Source organism: Esox lucius, chromosome 7 (assembly GCF_011004845.1).
Source record: "Esox lucius isolate fEsoLuc1 chromosome 7, fEsoLuc1.pri, whole genome shotgun sequence".
In the NCBI taxonomy this organism is placed as follows: domain Eukaryota; kingdom Metazoa; phylum Chordata; class Actinopteri; order Esociformes; family Esocidae; genus Esox; species Esox lucius.
The window spans coordinates 19,612,671-19,633,810 of record NC_047575.1 but is presented as its reverse complement, the minus strand read 5'-3'; the positions used below and the strand labels follow the sequence as shown (position 1 = coordinate 19,633,810).

At 42.1% G+C, this 21,140-nt stretch overlaps 1 protein-coding gene across 4 annotated transcripts; it reads right to left on the bottom strand.

The window, feature by feature from the left end:
• Nucleotides 1–2,427: 2,427 nt before the first annotated feature.
• rab6a (RAB6A, member RAS oncogene family) lies at nt 2,428–21,140 on the bottom strand. 4 transcript variants are annotated; one of them, XM_010864658.4, is made up of 8 exons: nt 20,752–21,140; nt 14,435–14,493; nt 13,955–14,008; nt 9,214–9,319; nt 7,460–7,571; nt 6,301–6,394; nt 4,332–4,398; nt 2,428–3,942 (listed from the first exon to the last, which is right to left on the bottom strand). In XM_010864658.4, the coding sequence occupies exons 1-8, from the start codon at nt 20,819–20,821 to the stop codon at nt 3,878–3,880; spliced, it is 627 nt and encodes a 208-aa protein (XP_010862960.1). In that variant the 5' UTR covers nt 20,822–21,140; the 3' UTR covers nt 2,428–3,877. The 4 variants fall into 4 exon arrangements, with proteins under 4 accessions (XP_010862960.1, XP_010862959.1, XP_010862958.1 ...); XM_010864657.4 differs by lacking the exon at nt 6,301–6,394 and adding an exon at nt 6,775–6,868 and having other exon boundaries at nt 20,752–21,139; XM_010864656.4 differs by lacking the exon at nt 9,214–9,319 and adding an exon at nt 9,526–9,631 and having other exon boundaries at nt 20,752–21,136.

Sequence of the window (21,140 nt, the reverse complement as noted above, 5' to 3'; positions counted from 1 at the left end):
CCTGTCATTCCCTACATCTGAGCTTGACTGTGCGGTGAAACAAGGAAAAGTTGAAGTCTGAGCTGACCACTCTGTATCACCACACTGAGCTTCACACTGGTAAGAAGGCCCTGTCTCTGTTAAGATCCATCCATGAGAACCTTGAGGAGGCTTTTGCTGAGAAATTATCATAACAACACCTATGACGACATCCGAGTCAGAGAGGACATTTTCCACCTTGAAGAGGGTAAAAACCTTCACTTGCAATACCATGGGACAGCTGTAACTCAATGCATTGGCCATGTTGTCCATCGAAAGCTAGCTGATTCAGCAGCTACATGACGTCATTCCCAAAGTCATCGAAAAGTTTGCCCAGAGGAAGAACCTCCGTGCCACCTTTCTCTTCAAGTGAGCCCTCAGCCTTGGTGAGTGAAAGCATATTTTATCATCCTGCATTTGTGGTGCTGGTCTGTGCATTGGTCATGTTTTTGTGCTGAATCGATTGATGTAGATGGCGAGGAGTGTCAGTGTGTCCATGCTTATCTATTAAGGTTGTTGTCATAGAATGGATCTGTATCCCATAAGAATCTTTCCGCTTTGTTGTGGCCTTCAGTGGTGTTGAGCTCATTGCTGTTCTTGTATGGCCCTGTAGGCACATTTGTTCTGAGCTTGGTTGCATTCCTAATTTAGGTTTGTAAATGTGACAGTGGAAATTTTACACGTGTGAGAGAGGAGAGCAATTACACAAGAAGGTCTCTGTCTCTCTCTCCAGTATGTGTACTACAACACCTGGTAGAAGCAAGCCACTTATTAAACGTTTTTTGTGGAGCCACGCTGTTTGTTTATGTGTTAAATAAACACATCAGTAGCAAGAGGGAGTTTTGTAACTTTACTGGTATGTATCCTATATTTTGAAATGGTTTGTGCCCCACCAATGTTTCACATATAAAAACATATATGTGAGTAATCAAAAAGTTACATTACTGATTACAAATGTGTACAGGTAACTTGTAACTGTAACGGATTACATTTAAAAAGTTACCTACCCAACCCTGTCCATTACTATAAAGTATTACATTATGCAATTCAGCAAAGCATGTATTTTATACATTTTCCACAACATTTAATTTGCTAAAAATGTTTGCTGATGGCTCAGGAATCATTAACCTCGTCCCTACTATTGCATAGAACTTGTATAAACCTGGAACAACAATCATTTAAAAAAAAGTATACAATAGATGCCGAACTACATCAAGAGCTACAGTCAATGTGACTGAAAGCAGGGGGATATAAGAATTGGTTCACAGCAGAACTCATCTGGGGGTTTCATTTTGCAAAACAAACGGCTTGGGTTGCATTACATTTTGTTAGTTAATATTGGTAAAATCAATAGCAAATTCATCAAACAGAATGAAATGTGGGAGAAACTGCTTGAGGAAAGGTTTTTCTTGGCGGAATGAATACACCCCAGGTGTGAATGTGTGTAGGTAACATTCACAAGCCGGCTGACAGAAGTCCTCCGAACACCCTCGGACCTCCCTGTGGACCGTTTTTGGAGAGGCTGCCACCTAGTGGCTGTTTAACCTCTCAGGACAGTAAAAGAATAGGCTCCAATTACGTTTTTAAGCTTCATATTGATTATGCATCAGAATAAAATTAATTACTTGTTCCACCAGAAATACAACGCACTGCAGCTTTAAATAAATATGAATTGTGGAAGGACTGTTTTGGTCATTTTGTGAATCACAACTCCACAAGAAACACTCAAGAGCGGGGTCACAGCCAGGGCCATTATAAGCATTTACCCTAAAGCAATAAAGGGTTTACTGAATTGCTCAAGGGAAAATTGACAAACCTTTTTATACTTAGAGACTCAAACCAGCAACCTATTTATTGCCATATCAATCAGACTATGAGAGCTTACAAATGGTGATCTTAGCGCAAATGGTTGCCCAAAGAAAAGAAAAAACATACCAAGTGAAATTTCTTCTGCCTGGAGTAACCTTGTGTGCAACTTACCAGTAAGTCTATGGTCTAATGGTTTTTCTCCAATATCCAATGGAGTGGCCAATTAACCTCATGGGTCCTAGTTGCCCTTTTGTAGGTTACGAACAGGCCGTTCTGAGAGGTTGTCAATAAATCGATACTGTATTGATGGTGATTGCAGACAGGCAAGGTTAGAGTACATTCTTTGATCCAAGACTTTCTTGTTGAAACAAGTAGCAGTCTGGCCTATGCTCTAATGACCCCTGATAGAAGGCCAATGTTGTCTTTACCGCGGTCTTCATTTAAAGTACCAGAAAACACTGTTGGGTTTGGCCATGGGAGAAACAGCCAAAACATTGCTAACAATGACAATATTATCTGGAGGAAATTTACAGAAAAAAATTAATATATATTAACACTGACAAAACAACACCAAGTTAACAAGACAATAACTAGTCACTCTTTGCAGTTTGCCTTGTCTAGCATGTATCTATTTATTATTCAAACAGCAGAAGGAGATTCCAGTCACTAAATGCAGACCTCTCTTAGGGATGATAAGACACTGATGAATTCTAGCAGTGCAAATGATGAGCTTCAGTGCACGGCCACAGGGCAGCACATAGCGGTGAGTTTACCTCCATCTCCAGTTCAAAGCATTCCTAAGATAGAAGGTTAAAGACCAACAAACACACATTGCACTGTTTTTCAATTGGATCAAATCAGCATGATTTAAAGGGGTAGTGACTTTCCCAGAAGAACACGTTTAAAAATTACGTTGTTGACAAAACACTTAGCCATTTGGGGATCATCCCAACAACATTAGCCACATTAGCATTAACTGTAATAAAAAAGAAACATGACCCAGTAGAAATAAATATTACAATTCATTGTGTATTAAATGAAAATGCAAAATAATTCTCAATAACAAATGAAAAAAAGTGTAGATATAACATTGAACTAAAGCTAAAAAAGCTCAGAAAACCCAAAACAATGGAAGCCCTCTACAATTCACACTTTTAAAAGGCCTGTCTGCATATCTAATGACATTCTGTTGAATATTACTTTCTTAATATACAAAAATCATTTTGTGAACCCTACAGTTCTCCAAAGCAATGTTTTCATCTATGATAATAATTGTTCTCTGTAGAAAAAGTAAAGATCTAACCAGAATATATAATAGAAAATGGCAGCCAAGGTGATGATAGCTTTTATTCGAGAACAAGGAGAGAAACAAAGGACTGTCTGACAGTAGTGAACCTGCCCTTGTGTTGTTACACACAGAATGTTATGCTGTGTGTGTCTGTGTGTGTTCTTGTGGATTGCCGACATTGTTTGGTCAGACCACATTTCCATGCAGTGAGACTGTCGGCCCTGTGGTGGGACAGGTGTTCGAAGGGGAGGTTCTTCAGGGCTGCTGAGCGGTAGCAGTCCGTTCAAACCCACTTATGGCAGAAACATTCCACTCAGTACCACTGACTATCGGAGGTCCCTCACACGCTGCCATCATTTGACAACTGTGCAGCCAACCGTTTTCACGTTAAAGAAAAAAAGATACAGTGCTTAAAAAAAAATAACGGACATATTTCTTTGAACAATACTTTCCTTTTTCCATTGCCAAAACAGTAAAAGTCCAACAGAAATAAAATAGCATTGACATCCACATTGTGCTTCTTAAGCTTAAGGTCATCTCAGTGAGACAGCAGGTTACCACAACAACAAGGATGAGCAGACAAGTAGTGTTCTCTTTCAGGCTGGGGTGAGGGAGTCAGAATTTAAGGAGTTCAGAGAGAGTTAGAGAGAGAGAGAGCAATAAAGCCGAGAAGAAACGTACAGAGAGACAGGGAGGGCGTGAATAAGCCAGGGTGAGTGATCAAGAACAACAAAGCGCCGGAGAAACATGTAGAGGCTGGAGTTAGCAGGAACAGCCTCCTTCGCTGACTGGCTGTTCTGGGGGCTTCTCCAGTTTTATGTCAATCACTGTGGGAGGAGGGGTTAAGGACCAAGTCAGATATCAGAGCATAGAACCTTATACCCATCCAATGTAGGCTTCTGTGTGCACGATGACAGCACCAATAAAGTTCCATTTTGCAGTAGTCCATTTCCAGGTGTACTATGGGTTTAACACAAAGTTGGCCATACTCCAACAGGGTCATCAGAAGGGTTTAATCAATGATGTTGGAAGTCCCACCCAATTGACTACATTAAAAGGTTGAACGCCGTTAATGGCACCATCCTAGCAACAAGTTGTTTTCCCTGATGACTACTTTCCTTCTATACGGCTCTGCAAGCTGTCCATATACTAATGCCACATAAAAAGCAGTCATACACAAAACACTGTGTGTTTGTGATTGTTTGTTTAAGGATACTATCTTCTCTGCTCTTGTCTTGGGTGCTCTCCATGCCAGGGAGGGCAGCAGCCACGCGTCGGAACAGCTGTGGGAGAGACAACAGACGTCGTCTGTCAGAATCAGACCAGTCCAACCCTCCTAACCTGAAATCTGGTCTGCCATCCACTGAAGGGCTCTCTTAGTACTTTGTTATTTAAGCTACTTGAAATAAGTACTGTTCCCCTGGCCAGAGGCTCACACACTGACAAAGGAGAAACAATAGAACCCAGGTTCTTACATAAGTTGATCAGTAGGTAATATTCAAATCATAGTGCTTCTCTCCCCCCCATCCCCCATCTTTCAGTAGGTATGAAATTAGATGTCTGCTTCCATTACAATCATCTGCACTGCATTGCTTAACAGTAGCAGTAATAGTCTGAACAAGGCATCATTCACTGTATCGCTGACATACCCCAATAACCCACTGCTTGTGAATGATACATACAGATTAAGGTAAAGAGCAGTAATCAAATGTATTTATATACAGTGCTTTTGGAAACTATTGAAGTGCCTTCCCTTTCTCTACATTGGTGGGTTATAGACTTGCCATCAATCTACACACAATACCATATAACAGCAGTGTTGTCAGCTTAAAGTCTTCTTGGGTATGCCTGAGTTTGAGCAGTTTCTCACATTCTTTCTTGTAGATCATCTCAAGATCTGTAAGATTGGATGGTTTTCTTCAAGGACTTCTGTGTTTTGCTCCATTCATCCAGTCTCCCAGTCCCTCAATCCTCATCAGTCTCCCAGTCCCTCAAACCTCATCAGTCTCCCAGTCCCTCAATCCTCATCAGTCTCCCAGTCCCTCAATCCTCATCAGTCTCCCAGTCCCTCAATCCTCATCAGTCTCCCAGTCCCTCAATCCTCATCAGTCTCCCAGTCCCTCAATCCTCATCAGTCTCCCAGTCCCTCAATCCTCATCAGTCTCCCAGTCCCTCAATCCTCATCAGTCTCCCAGTCCCTCAAACCTCATCAGTCTCCCAGTCCCTCAATCCTCATCAGTCTCCCAGTCCCTCAATCCTCATCAGTCTCCCAGTCCCTCAAACCTCATCAGCCTCCCAGTCCCTCAATCCTCATCAGCCTCCCAGTCCCTGCCTCTGGGAAGCAACCCCACCATCATGCTTCATCGTAGGGTTGGTAGTAGCCAGTTGATGAGCGTTACCTTGTTTTGGCCACGCTTGGCAGGCCTAAAAGCTCGATTTTGGTCTCATAAGACAAAATATTTTCCCACCTGCTCTCAGGGTCCTTGAAGTGCTAATTGTCCAGACAACGTGTCATGTGCCTTTTACTCAGGAGTGGCTTGTTTATCATAAAGGCCTGGTTGATGGAGTCGGGTTTTCCCATGTTTGCAGTGAAACTCTGAACCTCTGTTAGGGAGCCCCTTGGGTTCTGGGTCACCGTGGTGATTCCCGGTACTTATGTAGATGAGATATTAATTTAAATACTTTCCAAAGGCACTGTACTGTAAGAGTTAGAGTTAAAAAGAGTTAAAATTCTGTCCAATAACAACATGCTGGATAGAAGTTCAACATCATGCAGAGTCAATGTATGAAATAGAATAATGTAAAAGTTCAAGTCCATCCAGATTGAATGTATCAAAAATAAAAATATATAGAATTTCAAGATCATGCAGGTCTAATGTATTGAATAGAATAATCAGAGATTTCTGAAATCACATCAAATCAAAACTGGGATGTGGATTACAAATCCAAAAGCTTTCACCCCCAGCAGACCAAATGCGAGCCCACACTTCTACAGCACAGTGGATGGCCAGGTCTTGATAATCCGTATCATGGATTGATGGATGGGCAGGAGTTCCCAGACAATATCCAAGGAGCCCAGTGAGTGTAATTCAAGCCATTCATGGTAATTAAAGGGCGTGTGGCGCAAGAAGCCGACAGGAGAGAGGTGAGCACTGCACACGTGGCACACACTCGCTGCATTCTACCTGTTTCACATTGTAGCCTGTCTTTGCACTTGTCTCAATAAACAGAACATTCAGCTCTTTGGCTCTCTGTTCCCCTTCCTCTGTGGTTATCTGTCTGTGATGACCCACCACAACGAACACACACAGGCACGCACGTGTACACACACACACACACACACGACAACAGAAGGAAAAGAATGAACACCATGAGTGAATGTTGAACATGCCGTGTCTCCTGCTGCTGCTGCTCCTGTTGCTGCCACCTCCGACTGGAAGGACCCCCCCCCCCAACTCAACACACAGGACCCACATCAATGGAATGACTGTACTTGGAAAGACTGGGAACAAACTAAAGCTCCAGCAGTCAACACTGCAGAATTTCCCCTTTAGGCCCTGACCTTTTGACCTTCGAGCCCTGACTGATGGCGACCTTCTGAGGCGGATGCAGCAGCAGTGGCAGCATGGACGGAGAGCACGGCTCAGTCACACACTCACCTGTTTGACGTTGTAGCCTGCTTTAGCACTAGTCTCAATAAACATTACATTTAGCTCTTTGGCCTTCCTCTCACCCTCTTCAATAGCAACTTGCCTGTAGTGGATAAGATGGTTAAACATGCAAAGAAACAGCACAGTCAGCATAGAGAATCGACAGCATGACGAAATATAACAAAGAAAAATTCAAGCGTTCATGGACTGTGTTAAGAAAGGGGATCACTATCACAACGGTTGACATGATCTGTTGAATATCTGAATAACACATGCTTTTATTAATTACTGCAACTTGTACTCTTAAAACCCGGCACAGCCAGAAGAGGACTGATCACCCCTAGAGTCTGGTTCCTCTCTAAGTTTCCACCTATATTTTGGCCCCATTTAGGGAGTTTGTCCTAGTCACTGTGCTTCAACACGGTTGTGGCTTGATCCTTGGGGTTTCAGCCTGGGTGTTTTGTAAAAGCACTGTGACAACTGCTGATGTAAAAAGGGCTTCATAAATACATTTGACTGACTGACTGAAATAGGTTAAGGCCATAGTGTGGTACATTCAACCCCAGTCAAATCAGTCTTTAAGTGTGTGTTTCAACAGAAGAGATGTGGCCAACATGTCCTCTCTCAGCTGTCCCTAGAGAGCTGTAGCGCATAGATGAAGCTGACTGAAACCACACTTCACTCAATTTCACACCTTTTATCTGCAAGGTCCGTCTTGTTTCCCACCAGCATGATGATGACATCACTACCCCTCTCCGTTCGGACATCATCAATCCATTTTGTGGTTTGCTGGAAAGAGTTGACGTCTGACAGAGGGGGAGAGAGAGAGATAAATAAATGATGGTGCTGAGCAGCAGGACAGAGAATGACCAAACCCAGACCATGACCAGCAAGAGGATGGCCATGTAAGGATCTGTCCATCATGTTACTCAATCATACTGAATATAGCCACAACTGTGTTCTGAATGTTTGTCCCATAGACCAGATATAGAAACACTGTATACTCTAGGCCTCTGCCCAGCTCAAAGAGTGGCCTGCCTACTAACAGCCAGTAAAACAGAGCTCTATTGATTTACTCGATCCCAGCCATTGCTCCCAACAGCCCCCACAGAAACACATGGGATGAGAGAGACAAGTGAAACATTAAGAAAACACATATTGGGGCAAAAAGCCCCTGAAACGACATTAAAGCGGCAATACCAATAAGACACATCACTGTTCTTTATCTGGGTGACATAGAACTAGGAAGCGCAAGAAAATCCAGAAGGACATGCGAAAAGAAACAGAAAAAAGGTTAAAGAAATTCGATCGCAAAATTGGTGCTGTAAATTCCTATTCATAAACCGCAGCTTTTTCAACAATAGAGGCTAATATACAAGCTTACATTTTTAAAACGGTTTCCACAGATGACTGCATGACGACAGAGGTCTCAAACTACGATCCAATTGGCGTAACAGGGTTTTCAAAAACATTTTATTCTTCAACAAATTACATTTTGGGAGCAGATGTTATCTGCAAGGTCCGATGTTTAATATGAATGTACAATGTATGTACGAGTCATAATTGACCATTTGCAAAAGCCCCGCCTATTTTAGTTACTGTTGCTTCACCTGTCAAGCTGTGCTTCTTACTGAACTCTTATCAGTCAACATCATCCTATCAACCACAGCAGAAAGTCATCTGTTTAAGTTAAGCCTACAAGTGCCCAGACATGACAAGCTAATATAGAGGTAGCTAGCTATCTAGCTAACGCAGCAGTAGCAAGTATGTCATACTAATGGTCACAATAGCATAAATATAAAGTCAGTGTTAGTTAACATTGTTGTCTAATGATTTATTATGTATAAATGTTGACTTAAAGCATCTCACTCACCCCCCCTTGACTGATAGGTTAAATCCTTGATTGATACATTATTGTACAAGGTTTTTGCAAAGGTCAATTCCCAAGACAAATGTGGTTTATATATGGGTGCGGTTAATACTCAAGTTTGTATACACACAAAGCTATAACATGTATGGTGCGGTTTATAAACAGGGATTTATTGCCATATAATGTAGGAAAGGTGATTGACACATGTATCTTCTTTTTAGTATAAACAGATTCCACTGACTGATTTACTAAGGGAAGACATTTACTCTGATATCTGATGTGTATTGTATGTATGGTACCAAAAGCTTTGCCTTTCCGGTAGAAATAAACAAATCAATATTTTTGTTTTAAAACAGAAACTCACAAATACTCATGCAAAAAGCACACTTAAAACAAAACAACTTAAAGTAAGCACAAACACAGGAAAATATCAGGAAAAAGGGCAAAGACATCAGGAAGGGGAAAAAGGGGGGGGGGGGGGGTAAAAGAGGGACTTGAGCCAGCCGCAAGAAAGGACGACATCTTTGTTTTGATGGGTGTCCTTCCATCACGTTCCCATCAATAGGGACCCCACTCACTTGTGATGTCATAGACTACCACGGCCACTGTGGAGTCTCGTATGTAGCTAGGGATCAGACTCCGGAAGCGCTCCTGGCCCGCTGTGTCCCAAAGCTGCAGCCTCACCTGAGCAGTACGTTAGCACCAGCACACAGGGAGAGGAGGAAAAGGAGAGATGGAGGAGAGGGAGGGGCAAGAGGAGAGGAAGAGGTGCTGGTAAGAGAGAGGAGAACCGGACGAGGGTTTGGGGGGTTGGTGGGGACGGGGGACGGGGGGGGGGGTCACGCACGCAGGCACGTGGAGTGGGCGGGGCGCAGAGGGGGAGTACCTACTTGTGATGTCGTATACTACGACAGCGGCGGCCGAGTCGCGGATGTAACTGGGGATGAGGCTACGGAAACGCTCCTGCCCAGCCGTATCCCACAGCTGCAACCTGATCTGTGGCGGATGGGGGGGAGAAAGAAAAGAAAAGGAAAAGGAAAAAGAATGAAAAGAAAATGAGAGAAAACGAGCACGGGAAAAAAAGGAAAACATGAGGCAAGGGTAGGAGTGAAGGAAACAAATCCAAACTAAATCAAATAAGTGATAGAAAGGAGAGTGAGAAGACAAAGACAGGGAAAGGGAGACCGATGGAAAAGAAAGAGGGCTGCATGCAGGACGTTTGTGACCATAGATGGTTTTTCATTTCAGGCACTGATATGCATGTATCAAGGTAGCAGAAGACCAACCCAGCCCTTAACCTTGCCTAATTTAAGGTCCTTTTTTTTTCTGTGCCCTTGCCAATGTTGATAGATGAGTATGGGAATTTGGCATGTTTGTGACCTAATATTTATGCCCCCATGAAACAGAAAATCATGGATGACAATTTAAAAATATATAGTGCAATTTAAGCTTGGACACACCTACTTATTCAAAAGGTATTTCTTTATTTTCCACACTGTCGAATAATAGTGAAGACATCAAAACTAAAAGTGTTAAGCAAATCAAAATACATTTCATATTGTTGATTCTTCAAAGTTGCCACGCTTCGCTGTGTTCTCTCAACCAGCATTATGAGCTTATCAAACGGGAATACATTTAAATGAACAGGCGCGCCATGTTAAAAGTGAATTCCTTCAGTCTTAATGCATTAGGGTGGACATGCAGAGGGTGACAAGGAAGGGCCTCATTAAGGCTGTTCTGTAGTAGACCATATTATGGCGAGAACAGCTCCAAAAAAGAAAGAGTAATCCATAATTACTTAAAGACATGGTCAGTCAATCCAGAAATGATCAAAAACCTGTCATTTCTTCCAGTGGAGTCTGAAAAATCCTCAAGCACTATGATGAAACAGGCTCATGAGGCCCGCCACAGGAAAATAAAAATATCTGCTGCAGAGGATACGTTCATAAGACGCCAGCCTCAGAAACCAGCAGTTAACTGCACCTCAGACAGCAGCCCAAATTAATGCTTCATACAGTACAAAATAATAGACATCAGCTGTACAGAGCAGACTGTGTGAATGAGGCCCTTACGCTTGAAAAGAAACCACCAAGGACACCAATAAGAAGATACCTCATTGGGCCAACAATCACTTGTTCATAAGTTTGGGGTCACTTAAAAAGGTCCATGCTTTCCATGAAAACACACAATATTAGAAAAAAATATTTTTAATTGAAATAATTGTATCTTTCAAACTTTGCTTTCGTCAAAGAATCCGCCATTTGCAGCAATTACAGCCTTGCAAACCTTCGGCATTGCAGTTGTCTGTTTGTTGAGGTAATATGATTTCACCCGATATCTCCAGAAGCACCTCCCATAAGTTGAATTGGCTTGATGGGCACTTCTTATGTACCATATGGTCAAGCTGCTCCCAAAACAGAGTAACAGGGTTAAGATCCAGCCACTCCATTATACAAGCTGACCACTTCTTCCCCAAATACTTCTTGCATAGTTTGAAGCTGTGCTTTGTTTCGCTGTCCTGTTGGAGGAAATTGGCTCCAATCAAAGCGGCGTCCACAGGGTACAGTATGGCGTGGCAAAATGGAGTGATAGCCTTCATTTGGTCAGCATCTCACAAATTTTCTTCATAATCGGAACACCGTAAACTTAAATTTGTCTGTCCATAGCACTATTTTCCTATCTTCCTTTGTCCAGTGTCTGCGTTCTAATGCCCATCTGAGATATGGCTTTTTCTTTGCAACTCTGTCTAGAAAGAAAGCATCCCGGAGTCATCTCTTCACTATTGACATGGAAACTGGTGTTTTGCAGGCACTATTTAATGAAGCGGCCAGTCGAGGACCTGTGGAGAATTTATTTCTCAAACTAGCCACTAATGTATTCTCTATATGTATATGTCCTCTTGCTCAGTTGTGCACCATGGCCTCACACTCATTCTATTCTGGTTCTGTGAAGGGAGTACTACAAAGCATTTTATGAGATCTTCAGTTTCTCTGCAATTTCTACCATGGAATACCCTTCATTTTTCAGAACAGGAATAGACTTTCAGAAGAACATTCTTTGTTTCTGGACATTTTGAGCCTGTAATCAAACTCAAAATTGCTGATTGGAACATAGGGCTGATGGTTGCTGATAATTGGCCTCTGTACGGCTATGTAGATCTCACATAAAAAATAATCTGTTTCTAGCTACAATAGTAATTTACAACATTAACAATGTCTACACTGTATCAACGATCAATTTGATGTTATTTTCATAGACAGGACATTTGCGTTTCATCCGAAAGGGACATTTCTAAGTGGCCCCAAACATTTGAAAGGTAGTGTACCAGAAATGAATTTTCAACCATTGGAATTCTGTCCTTTGGTTTGATGAGTCCAAATGTTATATTTTTGGTTTAAACCACCTTATACTTCATTTGTTTTTCAACAGGACAATGACCCAAAACACACCTCCAGACTGTGTGAGGGCTACTTAACCAAAATGGAGAGTGATGTAAGCTGTATCAGATGACCTGGCCTCCATAGTCACCCGACCGCAACCCAATTGGGACGGTTTGGGATGAGTTGGAGGGCAGCGTGAAGGAAAGCAGTCAACAAGCACTCAGCACATGGAAACTCCTTCCAGACTGCTGGAAAAGCATTCCAGGTAACTACCTCATGATACTGATTGGGAGAATGCCAGGTGTGCAAAGCTGTCATGAAGGCAAAATGCAACACTTTTTTCTGTTATTACATGACTCCATGTATTAATTTGTTGTCTTCACCATTATCATACAATGTGCAAAACAATAAAAGAAAAAAATACCCTTGATTGAGTAGCAGTCCAAACCCTTGACTGATAGTATATATACACATTTTGTATCAAAGGGAAGATGCTTTGTTCTGTCTTCAACTATTTCAAGGGGGGACAATTTGTGACAATAATTGTGACAATTTCTGAAAGATATTTCTTGGTTAAGAACGTTGTTTATTTGAACAATTTCAAATTAAAATGTTAAAGTTTGGTCAGATCAAGCTGAAAAACTATTAGATTTTTTTATACCTCAACTTTATCAAAGGGAATGATAGAATACAGTGCCTTCCAGACCTATGTACAATTTTGTTTTGATTAAGAAGTTGCTTTCACAAAAACAGTAATTATTTGATGCACCAATAATCAACAAAGCCAGTAAAAAAAGCGAGCCAGAGAGGTTTTGAACTGATGCTGTGGATTTACTTTGGGGATTTCTGATGACACTGACATTGTTAAGGACATTCAAATACAAAAAGTGTGAAATGCCAGCATCTAGGCATAGTTTCTTTCAGCTGTTCTAAGAACGTCCCGTGTCCTGCCACTATCATGGCGTGCAAACTCTAATGCAAACATTAAAACTGGTCAGGGGAATTATAGGTACACGGTCTCATTTCTGAAACAATATTTCATTCAGACTAACAGAATATAAGCAGATGGGAAAAATGGAAGAGAAGAATGAGTGATTTGGTTTGAAGTAGAAAAAAAAAATCAGGAAGGAGGAAGAAGGCAGGATCCAATCCCAGTCCAGGAGATAATGGCCCTCCATGGGCGTATGCTTTGTGGTGAGAGTGGGTGTGCGAGCGTGTCAAGTGTGCGTGCATCCCGTGTGGAGAATGTGTGTGCATGAACCTGGACCAGGATAAGATACAGTTACAGCAGATAGAATTAGGTCATAGCACAACCAGCATCCTCAAAGTCCCAGAAACCACTGTTGACAAGGATGTAGTAAAGACTCAGACCAATGCGATTGGGTGGAGGAGTACGTGTGTGCATATCAGTCAATGGGAACAACTTTTACATTTAAATACATTGGATTGAAGGCAGACATTTCCACAAAATCCCCATCATGCAATGTAACATTACCCAGTAAAATCCCCATCATGCAATGTAACATTACCCAGTAAAATCCCCATCATGCAATGTAACATTACCCAGTAAAATCCCCATCATGCAATGTAACATTACCCAGTAAAATCCCCATCATGCAATGTAACATTACCCAGTAAAATCCCCGGCATGCAATGTAACATTACCCAGTAAAATCCCTGGCATGCAATGTAACATTACCCAGTAAAATCCCCGGCATGCAATGTAACATTACCCAGTAAAATCCCCATCATGCAATGTAACATTACCCAGTAAAATCCCCATCATGCAATGTAACATTACCCAGTAAAATCCCCATCATGCAATGTAACATTACCCAGTAAAATCATCACACACTATAGCGCAACATTAGTCTAATGGGGGGGAAAACATCAGGATAGATTTCAGACTAAGCAAGAAAATAAATTAGGTCAAACTTACTGTTCTGTCTTCAAGGTACATGGTTTTTGACAAAAAATCGATTCCTATTGTGGCCTGAAAAAGTAAAACAATGGTGAGAATATGAGACCGATGCAACATTTTCCAAACCAATGCTGATGGTAGATTGATAAGCATTAGACTAAACTGAAATTAAGTTAACACATAGGCTTTAAACCTAGGTCTTCAACCCTCTCCCCAGAGAATCCCAGACATTTCACAATGTTGCTTTAACCCCGGAAAGGCCAACCTGATCCACTAATCAAGGGTTTGATGATTAACTGGCAAGTCTAATCAGGTGTGCCGGATGTGTAATAGATCAAATACTTGGAATGGCTGTGGGTCCCTAAGGAGACTTGTGGAAAACCTCGGAGATAGTGCTTTAGTGTTGGGCTGGAGCCCGAGCCTGTCAACCCTGTAGTAGGACCAGGGCTAGACGGGGTAAACCTAGACCTAACCTTCATGTGTGTAGTCTAGCCTTACCTGGTAGGTGTTGTCGAAGCTGTCATACATGAACCTGGTAATCAACGAAGTCTTCCCCACTGGAAAACACAAGAAACAGCATGTTAAAACCAGCATGTCCAGCCAATGAATCTAACAGAACGTGTGTTTTCCAAGGTAAACTCAGGGCTGAAAGAAAGCACAGACCAGACGACCACGGTACTGGAGGCCTCACCAGCTCAGCACCAGTCTCATAACACATCACTAACTTTAAGGATTTTTATTTTATTAAAGACCCCCAATAGCAGCAGCTACTCTTCTTTGGGTCCACACAAAATATGCATATAACTACAAACTCTCACTAGAAAAGCACAGAAATTCTCTAAAAACAGCAAGTCCGCATCAGTCAATTTGCAGAGGTGCTCCATCTGTTTTCTGGCCAAAGGCCACAGCCCAGCACTAATGAATGACTAGACTCCACCAACCATCAAGGGATCATGATCAGCAGCCTGCCTTTAAGGGCCCTTTAGGAGTAGACAACAAACACAGAACCACAAAAACAGCATAACGGTTGATTTTAAGAGACTTCTGCTTTAGAATTTCTAGAAAATAAATAAGACAATAAATAAACTTGCAAGGAATGCTGGGAGAACCTATGTGCCAGAGCCAGCCCAGACATGACGGACTGCCAACAACACACCCTAGCTTGTTCCCACCCTCCCTCCCTCCCTCGCCCTACACTGGCTTGTGAAAACACTGCTGGAAACTAGGAGGACTAACAGATAGAAAAGAGGCAGAATAAAAGCTAAAAGATAGGACACAAGACACTAAGTTTGTTTCATTTCATCAGGCAACCACATTGTGCAATGTATTCACATTCAGTACAAACTATGCTCCCTTCTCTATGCATGCATGTCTCTCACAGCCCAGCTATCATATTACTGCCATGTCACTGTGGCTTCTGGCTGGGCGGGCATTCAGTCTAGGCTTCTCAATAACACAGCCAGGCAACCCACTAGATCACAGCACAGGTCTCTGACTCAGAACATTTTGGTCCTATCAATAAATCCACCACTACATTAAGAACAAGGGTCAATGGGTCGCCAGATTGGGGCACTAAAGTCTGACAGTAGCCTGGCTTTTACACCAGAGCTCCACTAGCTAGGGGATGTTGGTGAACAGGCTGACCTTATTGCCTTGTCATTAAATCCTGATGAAAAGACAGCATTCCACAAGGTTAACTAGCCCAGGGCCCAAGAGAGAGCAGGGGTAACAGCCTTCTGTCATCAACTTGCTATTCTCTTCATCTCAGTGTTCTCAACATGACATTCAGTTTCACATTATTGAAAATAGTTTGGTATGAGGCTGGAATATGCATTTTTCACTCAAATATCTGCCCGATTCTCTTCCTGAAAACCAACAAAAGTCAATCAAATGGTTTCCTGGGCATCAATGTACATTAGACACGGACACAGACCTGGAGAGTCAGTTAGAGTGACATTACAATACACCAAGGACAATAAGTGGTCCTATGGCGGCTTTTTTCTGTGGGTGGTGGAATGAAAATCCTTGAATGTGTGAGAATTATGCAGCTATTGTGCCATTCAGTTGACATGGAAGACATGCAGGACATTTAAGCACAGGGGAGATGATTCTAACGACAAGTCCCAAAACGAGCCAAGTATGAAGGGTCGATAGGAGTGACATTGGAATACCAAGAGGAACGGCTTCCACCACATCAATGAAAATCACTCATGCAGACACTGTAACTAGCCAATAGTCAGCCTTGATTTGCCTGACAACACCTTTCAGCTGCCACAGGGAGAAACGGGAGAGGCTGAGAAATAATGTTGTTGATGGAAAGTGGGACAATTTGCACATAGAAAGACTTTCATTGCGGTGCCTTTCTATCTCCAGAGTCTAGTAGGCAAGTACATATCCTGGGGTCCGCAAAGTTCAGAAGGCAACAATATGATGAGGGTGTGTGGAAGACCAGCGACACAGCGAGGGGTGAGTTGGCCTCAATTCTCATCAGCTTTAAAGCTTCTCTCACACACACCTGTTATAATTATAGATGCAATGCTCACTATCTGTGGATGGGGGACAGCCTTTAGGCCCTACTTCTTAGTACAAGGTGAAATGTATTCCTCAGTAGACGATTCTCCTCATTCTGTTTCTATATCGTCAAACCTCAGCCTTCCAAAACAACTCCTCTTTGTATGTCCATATGTTCAAACCTCAGCCTTCCAAACCTCTGCATTGTATCTTCTCATTTTATTTCCTTACAGTCAGTCTCCCTTGAAATGAGCCTTGTCAGCTCTATCCCACTCCAATCGTCCTGTTGTCAGTACAAGTGGACAGACGCGATGTAAAGGCATTCTGCAGTCAGTAAACGTCTAGAGGCCAAACACTTCCTATAAAAACAAATTATAAATGGTGTCCTTTACTGAATTGAGAATAGAAAAATAGAAAGTGTGCTTACATGCATGCTACTCTAAGAGCAATTTGCATTAGAATGTGATTTTCTGCCAGGTAAATTGGTTAAATCTGCCAGGTAAATGGACTATGAAGTGAGAACCCTATAAAACAAGCTGTGAAAGTGCTGCCGGGGAAATGAATTAGTTGACAGCAGGCAGGGAGGATGCAAGGTGGCCACTGTTATATGAAAGCCAAGATGGGAATGGGGAACTAGCTAAAACACTCCAGTACAGAGTCAGGACCTGGATTTAACACCCCATAATTACAGTGAAGGGTAGGGCTAACTTTAAAGGGTCTGACTTTAGGGTCAGGCCATCCTCTCAATCATGTAATTACACCGACAGATTTAATAGGTAAAACACCTGGGAGGTAAAACATACTTGAATCACATATATACAGAGGTTAATTTGACTGTGCAATGGGTAGCTTACATATGAAACAACTACCTGAGTGTGAAGTTCTGAGTTTCCCAGAGTGACACACATTAACAGTAGTTGGTCACCCTGGTCCATTGTTCAACACACAGTACGCAAATGTATGCACCATAACTGTACAATTTAAAAATAAATAACTTGTCAAGTTAGGGCAGAAAACCTGGCTTATATAAATGGCTGTAATGGTGTGAAGTCAGGCTTCAGTCTCTCAGAGCAGAATGCAAATAATCACAATAGTACATCCACCAACACATTACCTAACAGAAGCCATCTAACCCTGACTCTAAACTTAACCCCAAGACAGATAAACTTTATTTTGAAAGTGAGGACCAAAATGTCCTCAATTGACATTATTTTTCTTGTTTCCTTTGCTTCGGTCTTCACACGGACAATAAAACATGGAAACACACACAGTAATATGTTATGGACTGCGTTATACCTTCTCTACGATGGGCCGAATATGTATGAAGGCCAGATTGTTATACAGCCAGCCTTCATACCATCCCACCTACTCAGCAGTACTGTGCATCATTCCAATCCTTCCCTCTCCCTTAATGCACTATATTACATTCGAAAAAGACTGATTGAGACAGTAGGCCCATTAGCAAACCAAAGACATCAGTGAGGATTGAAGAGAAAGGACAGAGTTAAAGTGATTGAACGGTTAAGATTGTGGGGAGATGACATACTGAATGAGTTTGAGAAGACAGATGTCACATTCTTCTACTCGGGACAGGTGTGAGCCTGGAAAACCCACAACCCTCATGTCAAGGTAACAGAATCTGTTTAGTTATCCATCCAGTGCATATAATACCTCAACTAGTTGTCAGTTGTGTTGCTTTAAGACAACTGGCCCCACATCATGAAAACAGATCTGTAGAAATGTAAAATATCAACTCCCTACTCTCAAGCAATTGTAAAGACAGGCTTCCAACGATATGAGTCAGATGACTAGCGTTCAAAACATGGAAAGACGGTTCAAAACAAACCAACATTGCCCCCGACCCGAAGCAGTTTGCCAACAGAAGCACACGGTCTGTGGACCACACTATCAACATGGGCCGCCAGTCAATCCTCCAACACTTTGACCCTAAAAGGTATCCAAGGACACTTGGTGGACATAAGCTCTGGATTTAATAACATCATCCAAAACTATTACAAGACTACATCTCACAGATAAAAATGCCCAGCTCCATCTGTCTCTGGATCTCTGAATTCCCAACCAACAAGACACAACATGTGAAGATGGGTATTGGCATATCAGACCTTTAAGGGTGCATGCTCTAACCCCTCTGCTCACACTATATAAAACACCTATTCCTCAAAAAATGCATTTGTCAGATGACAACACTCTGTTAATGAGTCAACTAGCTGGGGGTTTGGTCCAATCAAAACCTGGGACTTAACAGACAAAACCTTATGTGGTTGACTTCCAAAAGATGAGATTAGGGCTAAACTTTTAGTTGGCGGAATTATTCAAATTCCTAGGCACCATCACCGACAACCTCAAGTGGGAGGACCACATAGCAGCCATCACAAAGGCAGCACACGAGTGGACGGTCTACTTACAGTATCCAAAATAAAAACCTTGCCATAACCCAGACCTGCCATCAGTCTTTAAGTCCATCCCCACCACTACTATTAACACCTTCTGGTTTGAGTCTGCCTGCTTCAGGGGTAAACTGAAACACACTGTTCAGTGTGCAGGAAGGGTCATCGACTGCCACCTGCTCCCCACCAAAGTCTGAGACGACTCCAGGGCAAGAAAGCATGCAGAAAAGATCATCGCTAATCCCTCCCACCACGGTAACCCTTGTTCCAAAAATAAATCTCCAGCAGGCAGAGGGCAGGCAGGCTGTTACAGGTCAATTATGACCAAAAATCCCACCACCTGAAGAGTATATTTTCCTGTGCTTCAGCAACCAGCCATCTGTCCCACAGTGACTAATAGAACTAGGCTCACCATATCAAGCCACCGCTATATGGCACTCAAACCCTTAATTTTCCTGCACTTAGAACCACCATTCTCATACTCTAAATCCATGTATATTATACAGTCACTACTAATTTCTCATCTTATATGCTCATCCCCCATTTCTGTGCAAGTGTTTATATATAGGTTTTGTACATAGTCCTTACATTTTAGGGTACAAAACATATTGGGACAGATTAACGGCATGTACAATAAAGTAGTCGTGTTTTTAGAACTTGCTAACAGATCTTTGTACAGAGATTGCCTGAAGTTTGTGAGCCAAAGATATCACCAGCCACTGGGTATCGTGCCTAATGCTGGCATCAATCTTCCGTTCCTACTGGTTTCCATGCCTTTCACATTAAGTCTGGAATTCAGCAACTGAAAAGCACCCTCAACTGGATTCGGATCGGGTGACTTAAGTTGTGTCATCTATTACAAAACCATTTTCCAGTCCAGCCTCAGTTTTCAGTGGATGTATTAGCTGACACATCCAAGCTTAGCTTGTGGAGAGCTGGAGATGGTTCCAGATCTGTCAGACAGGTTTTTTTTCTTAATTATGGTTAACATTCTTTGGACATCCACTACAGGTTAACCTTGGTCTGCCATATCATTCGCCATTGCTGGGCTCACCACTGCTTAGCTCTTAATGTACCACACAGCTTATGCAGGCAACGCCTAATGTTTTGTCTGTCTCTGATTTTCTCTGGTTCATCCACCTCATAATGGCCAGCATGAGTTGCATTGACACAACTCCTCATGATGTCAGACATCAGCAACTAACTAAATGCAAATTTAAGCTTGTAATCAAGACTAGTCTTTGACAGCTCAGTGATGCACACGTACAATGCAAACACACATACCTGACAATTAATGTATGCTAACAATGACTGAATAGTTAACTACCAAGATAAATACACATGGCTGCACAAAGTTTTGAATTGGCAAGTTTTTAAATAGGCCTGCCTATTTGGAGATGTAATATCTCAAATCTCACTAATCATATGAACTATCCCAAAAATTCTGACAAAAATAAATCTGCTACAACAAGATGGGGTCTTCCAGCTTCATTGATTGAACCCTCCAGAAAAAGCAGCTGATCATGTGCTCAGAACTCCATTAGGATTCAACCACTAACCAACAACTAACCAACTAGCTAGCTACTCTAGTTCAAACCTACCAACGTACTTAAGTTTCTTTTTATTAATGATTGATTTAATTTCACTGACCAGTCAATGCCAACATGCTAACGTTAGTTACTTGGATCCCGATGATGATGGCGAAAATGCCAATCTGTGGAAATCTATTAAGGACTTGTCAGGGGACGAATAGACCACCTAGCTAAGGCTAGTAAATTACCCGGCTAACTTGAAAGCTAACAACCTTAAACTAGCTAGCTAGTTAGCAAGTTGATGACCACAGTTGATGTCGTTAGCCAATTACACAACAAATTGGCAGTAACATTGTTTACTTACCGCTCTGCTCACCAAGAAAAACCAATTTAAATTTCCTTAGAGGATTCCCGAAGTCTCCGGCTGCGGACATAACTGCAATGTTGTTAGCTAGGCAGGAGAAAGCAAGTTACAGACTGTGCAACACTATCCCCTACTTTGGTGAGCTAGCTAAATCGCTAGCTAGCTAGCCAACGTAGTTGTTGAATTGAAAAGGATTGAAATCAATGGTTGTAATCCGTATTAGCTAATTAACGTTGGATAGCATTAACAATGCTCCTTTACTGCAGTTTTTCACCAGTTGACCAGTAGTCGGTAAATTTAAAATAACTAGCTAGCTAGCTAGGGACCGGCCTCTCAAACACTCAGCTGACTTTTTAGTGATACACTGACTAACTAGCAAAATACCTAGA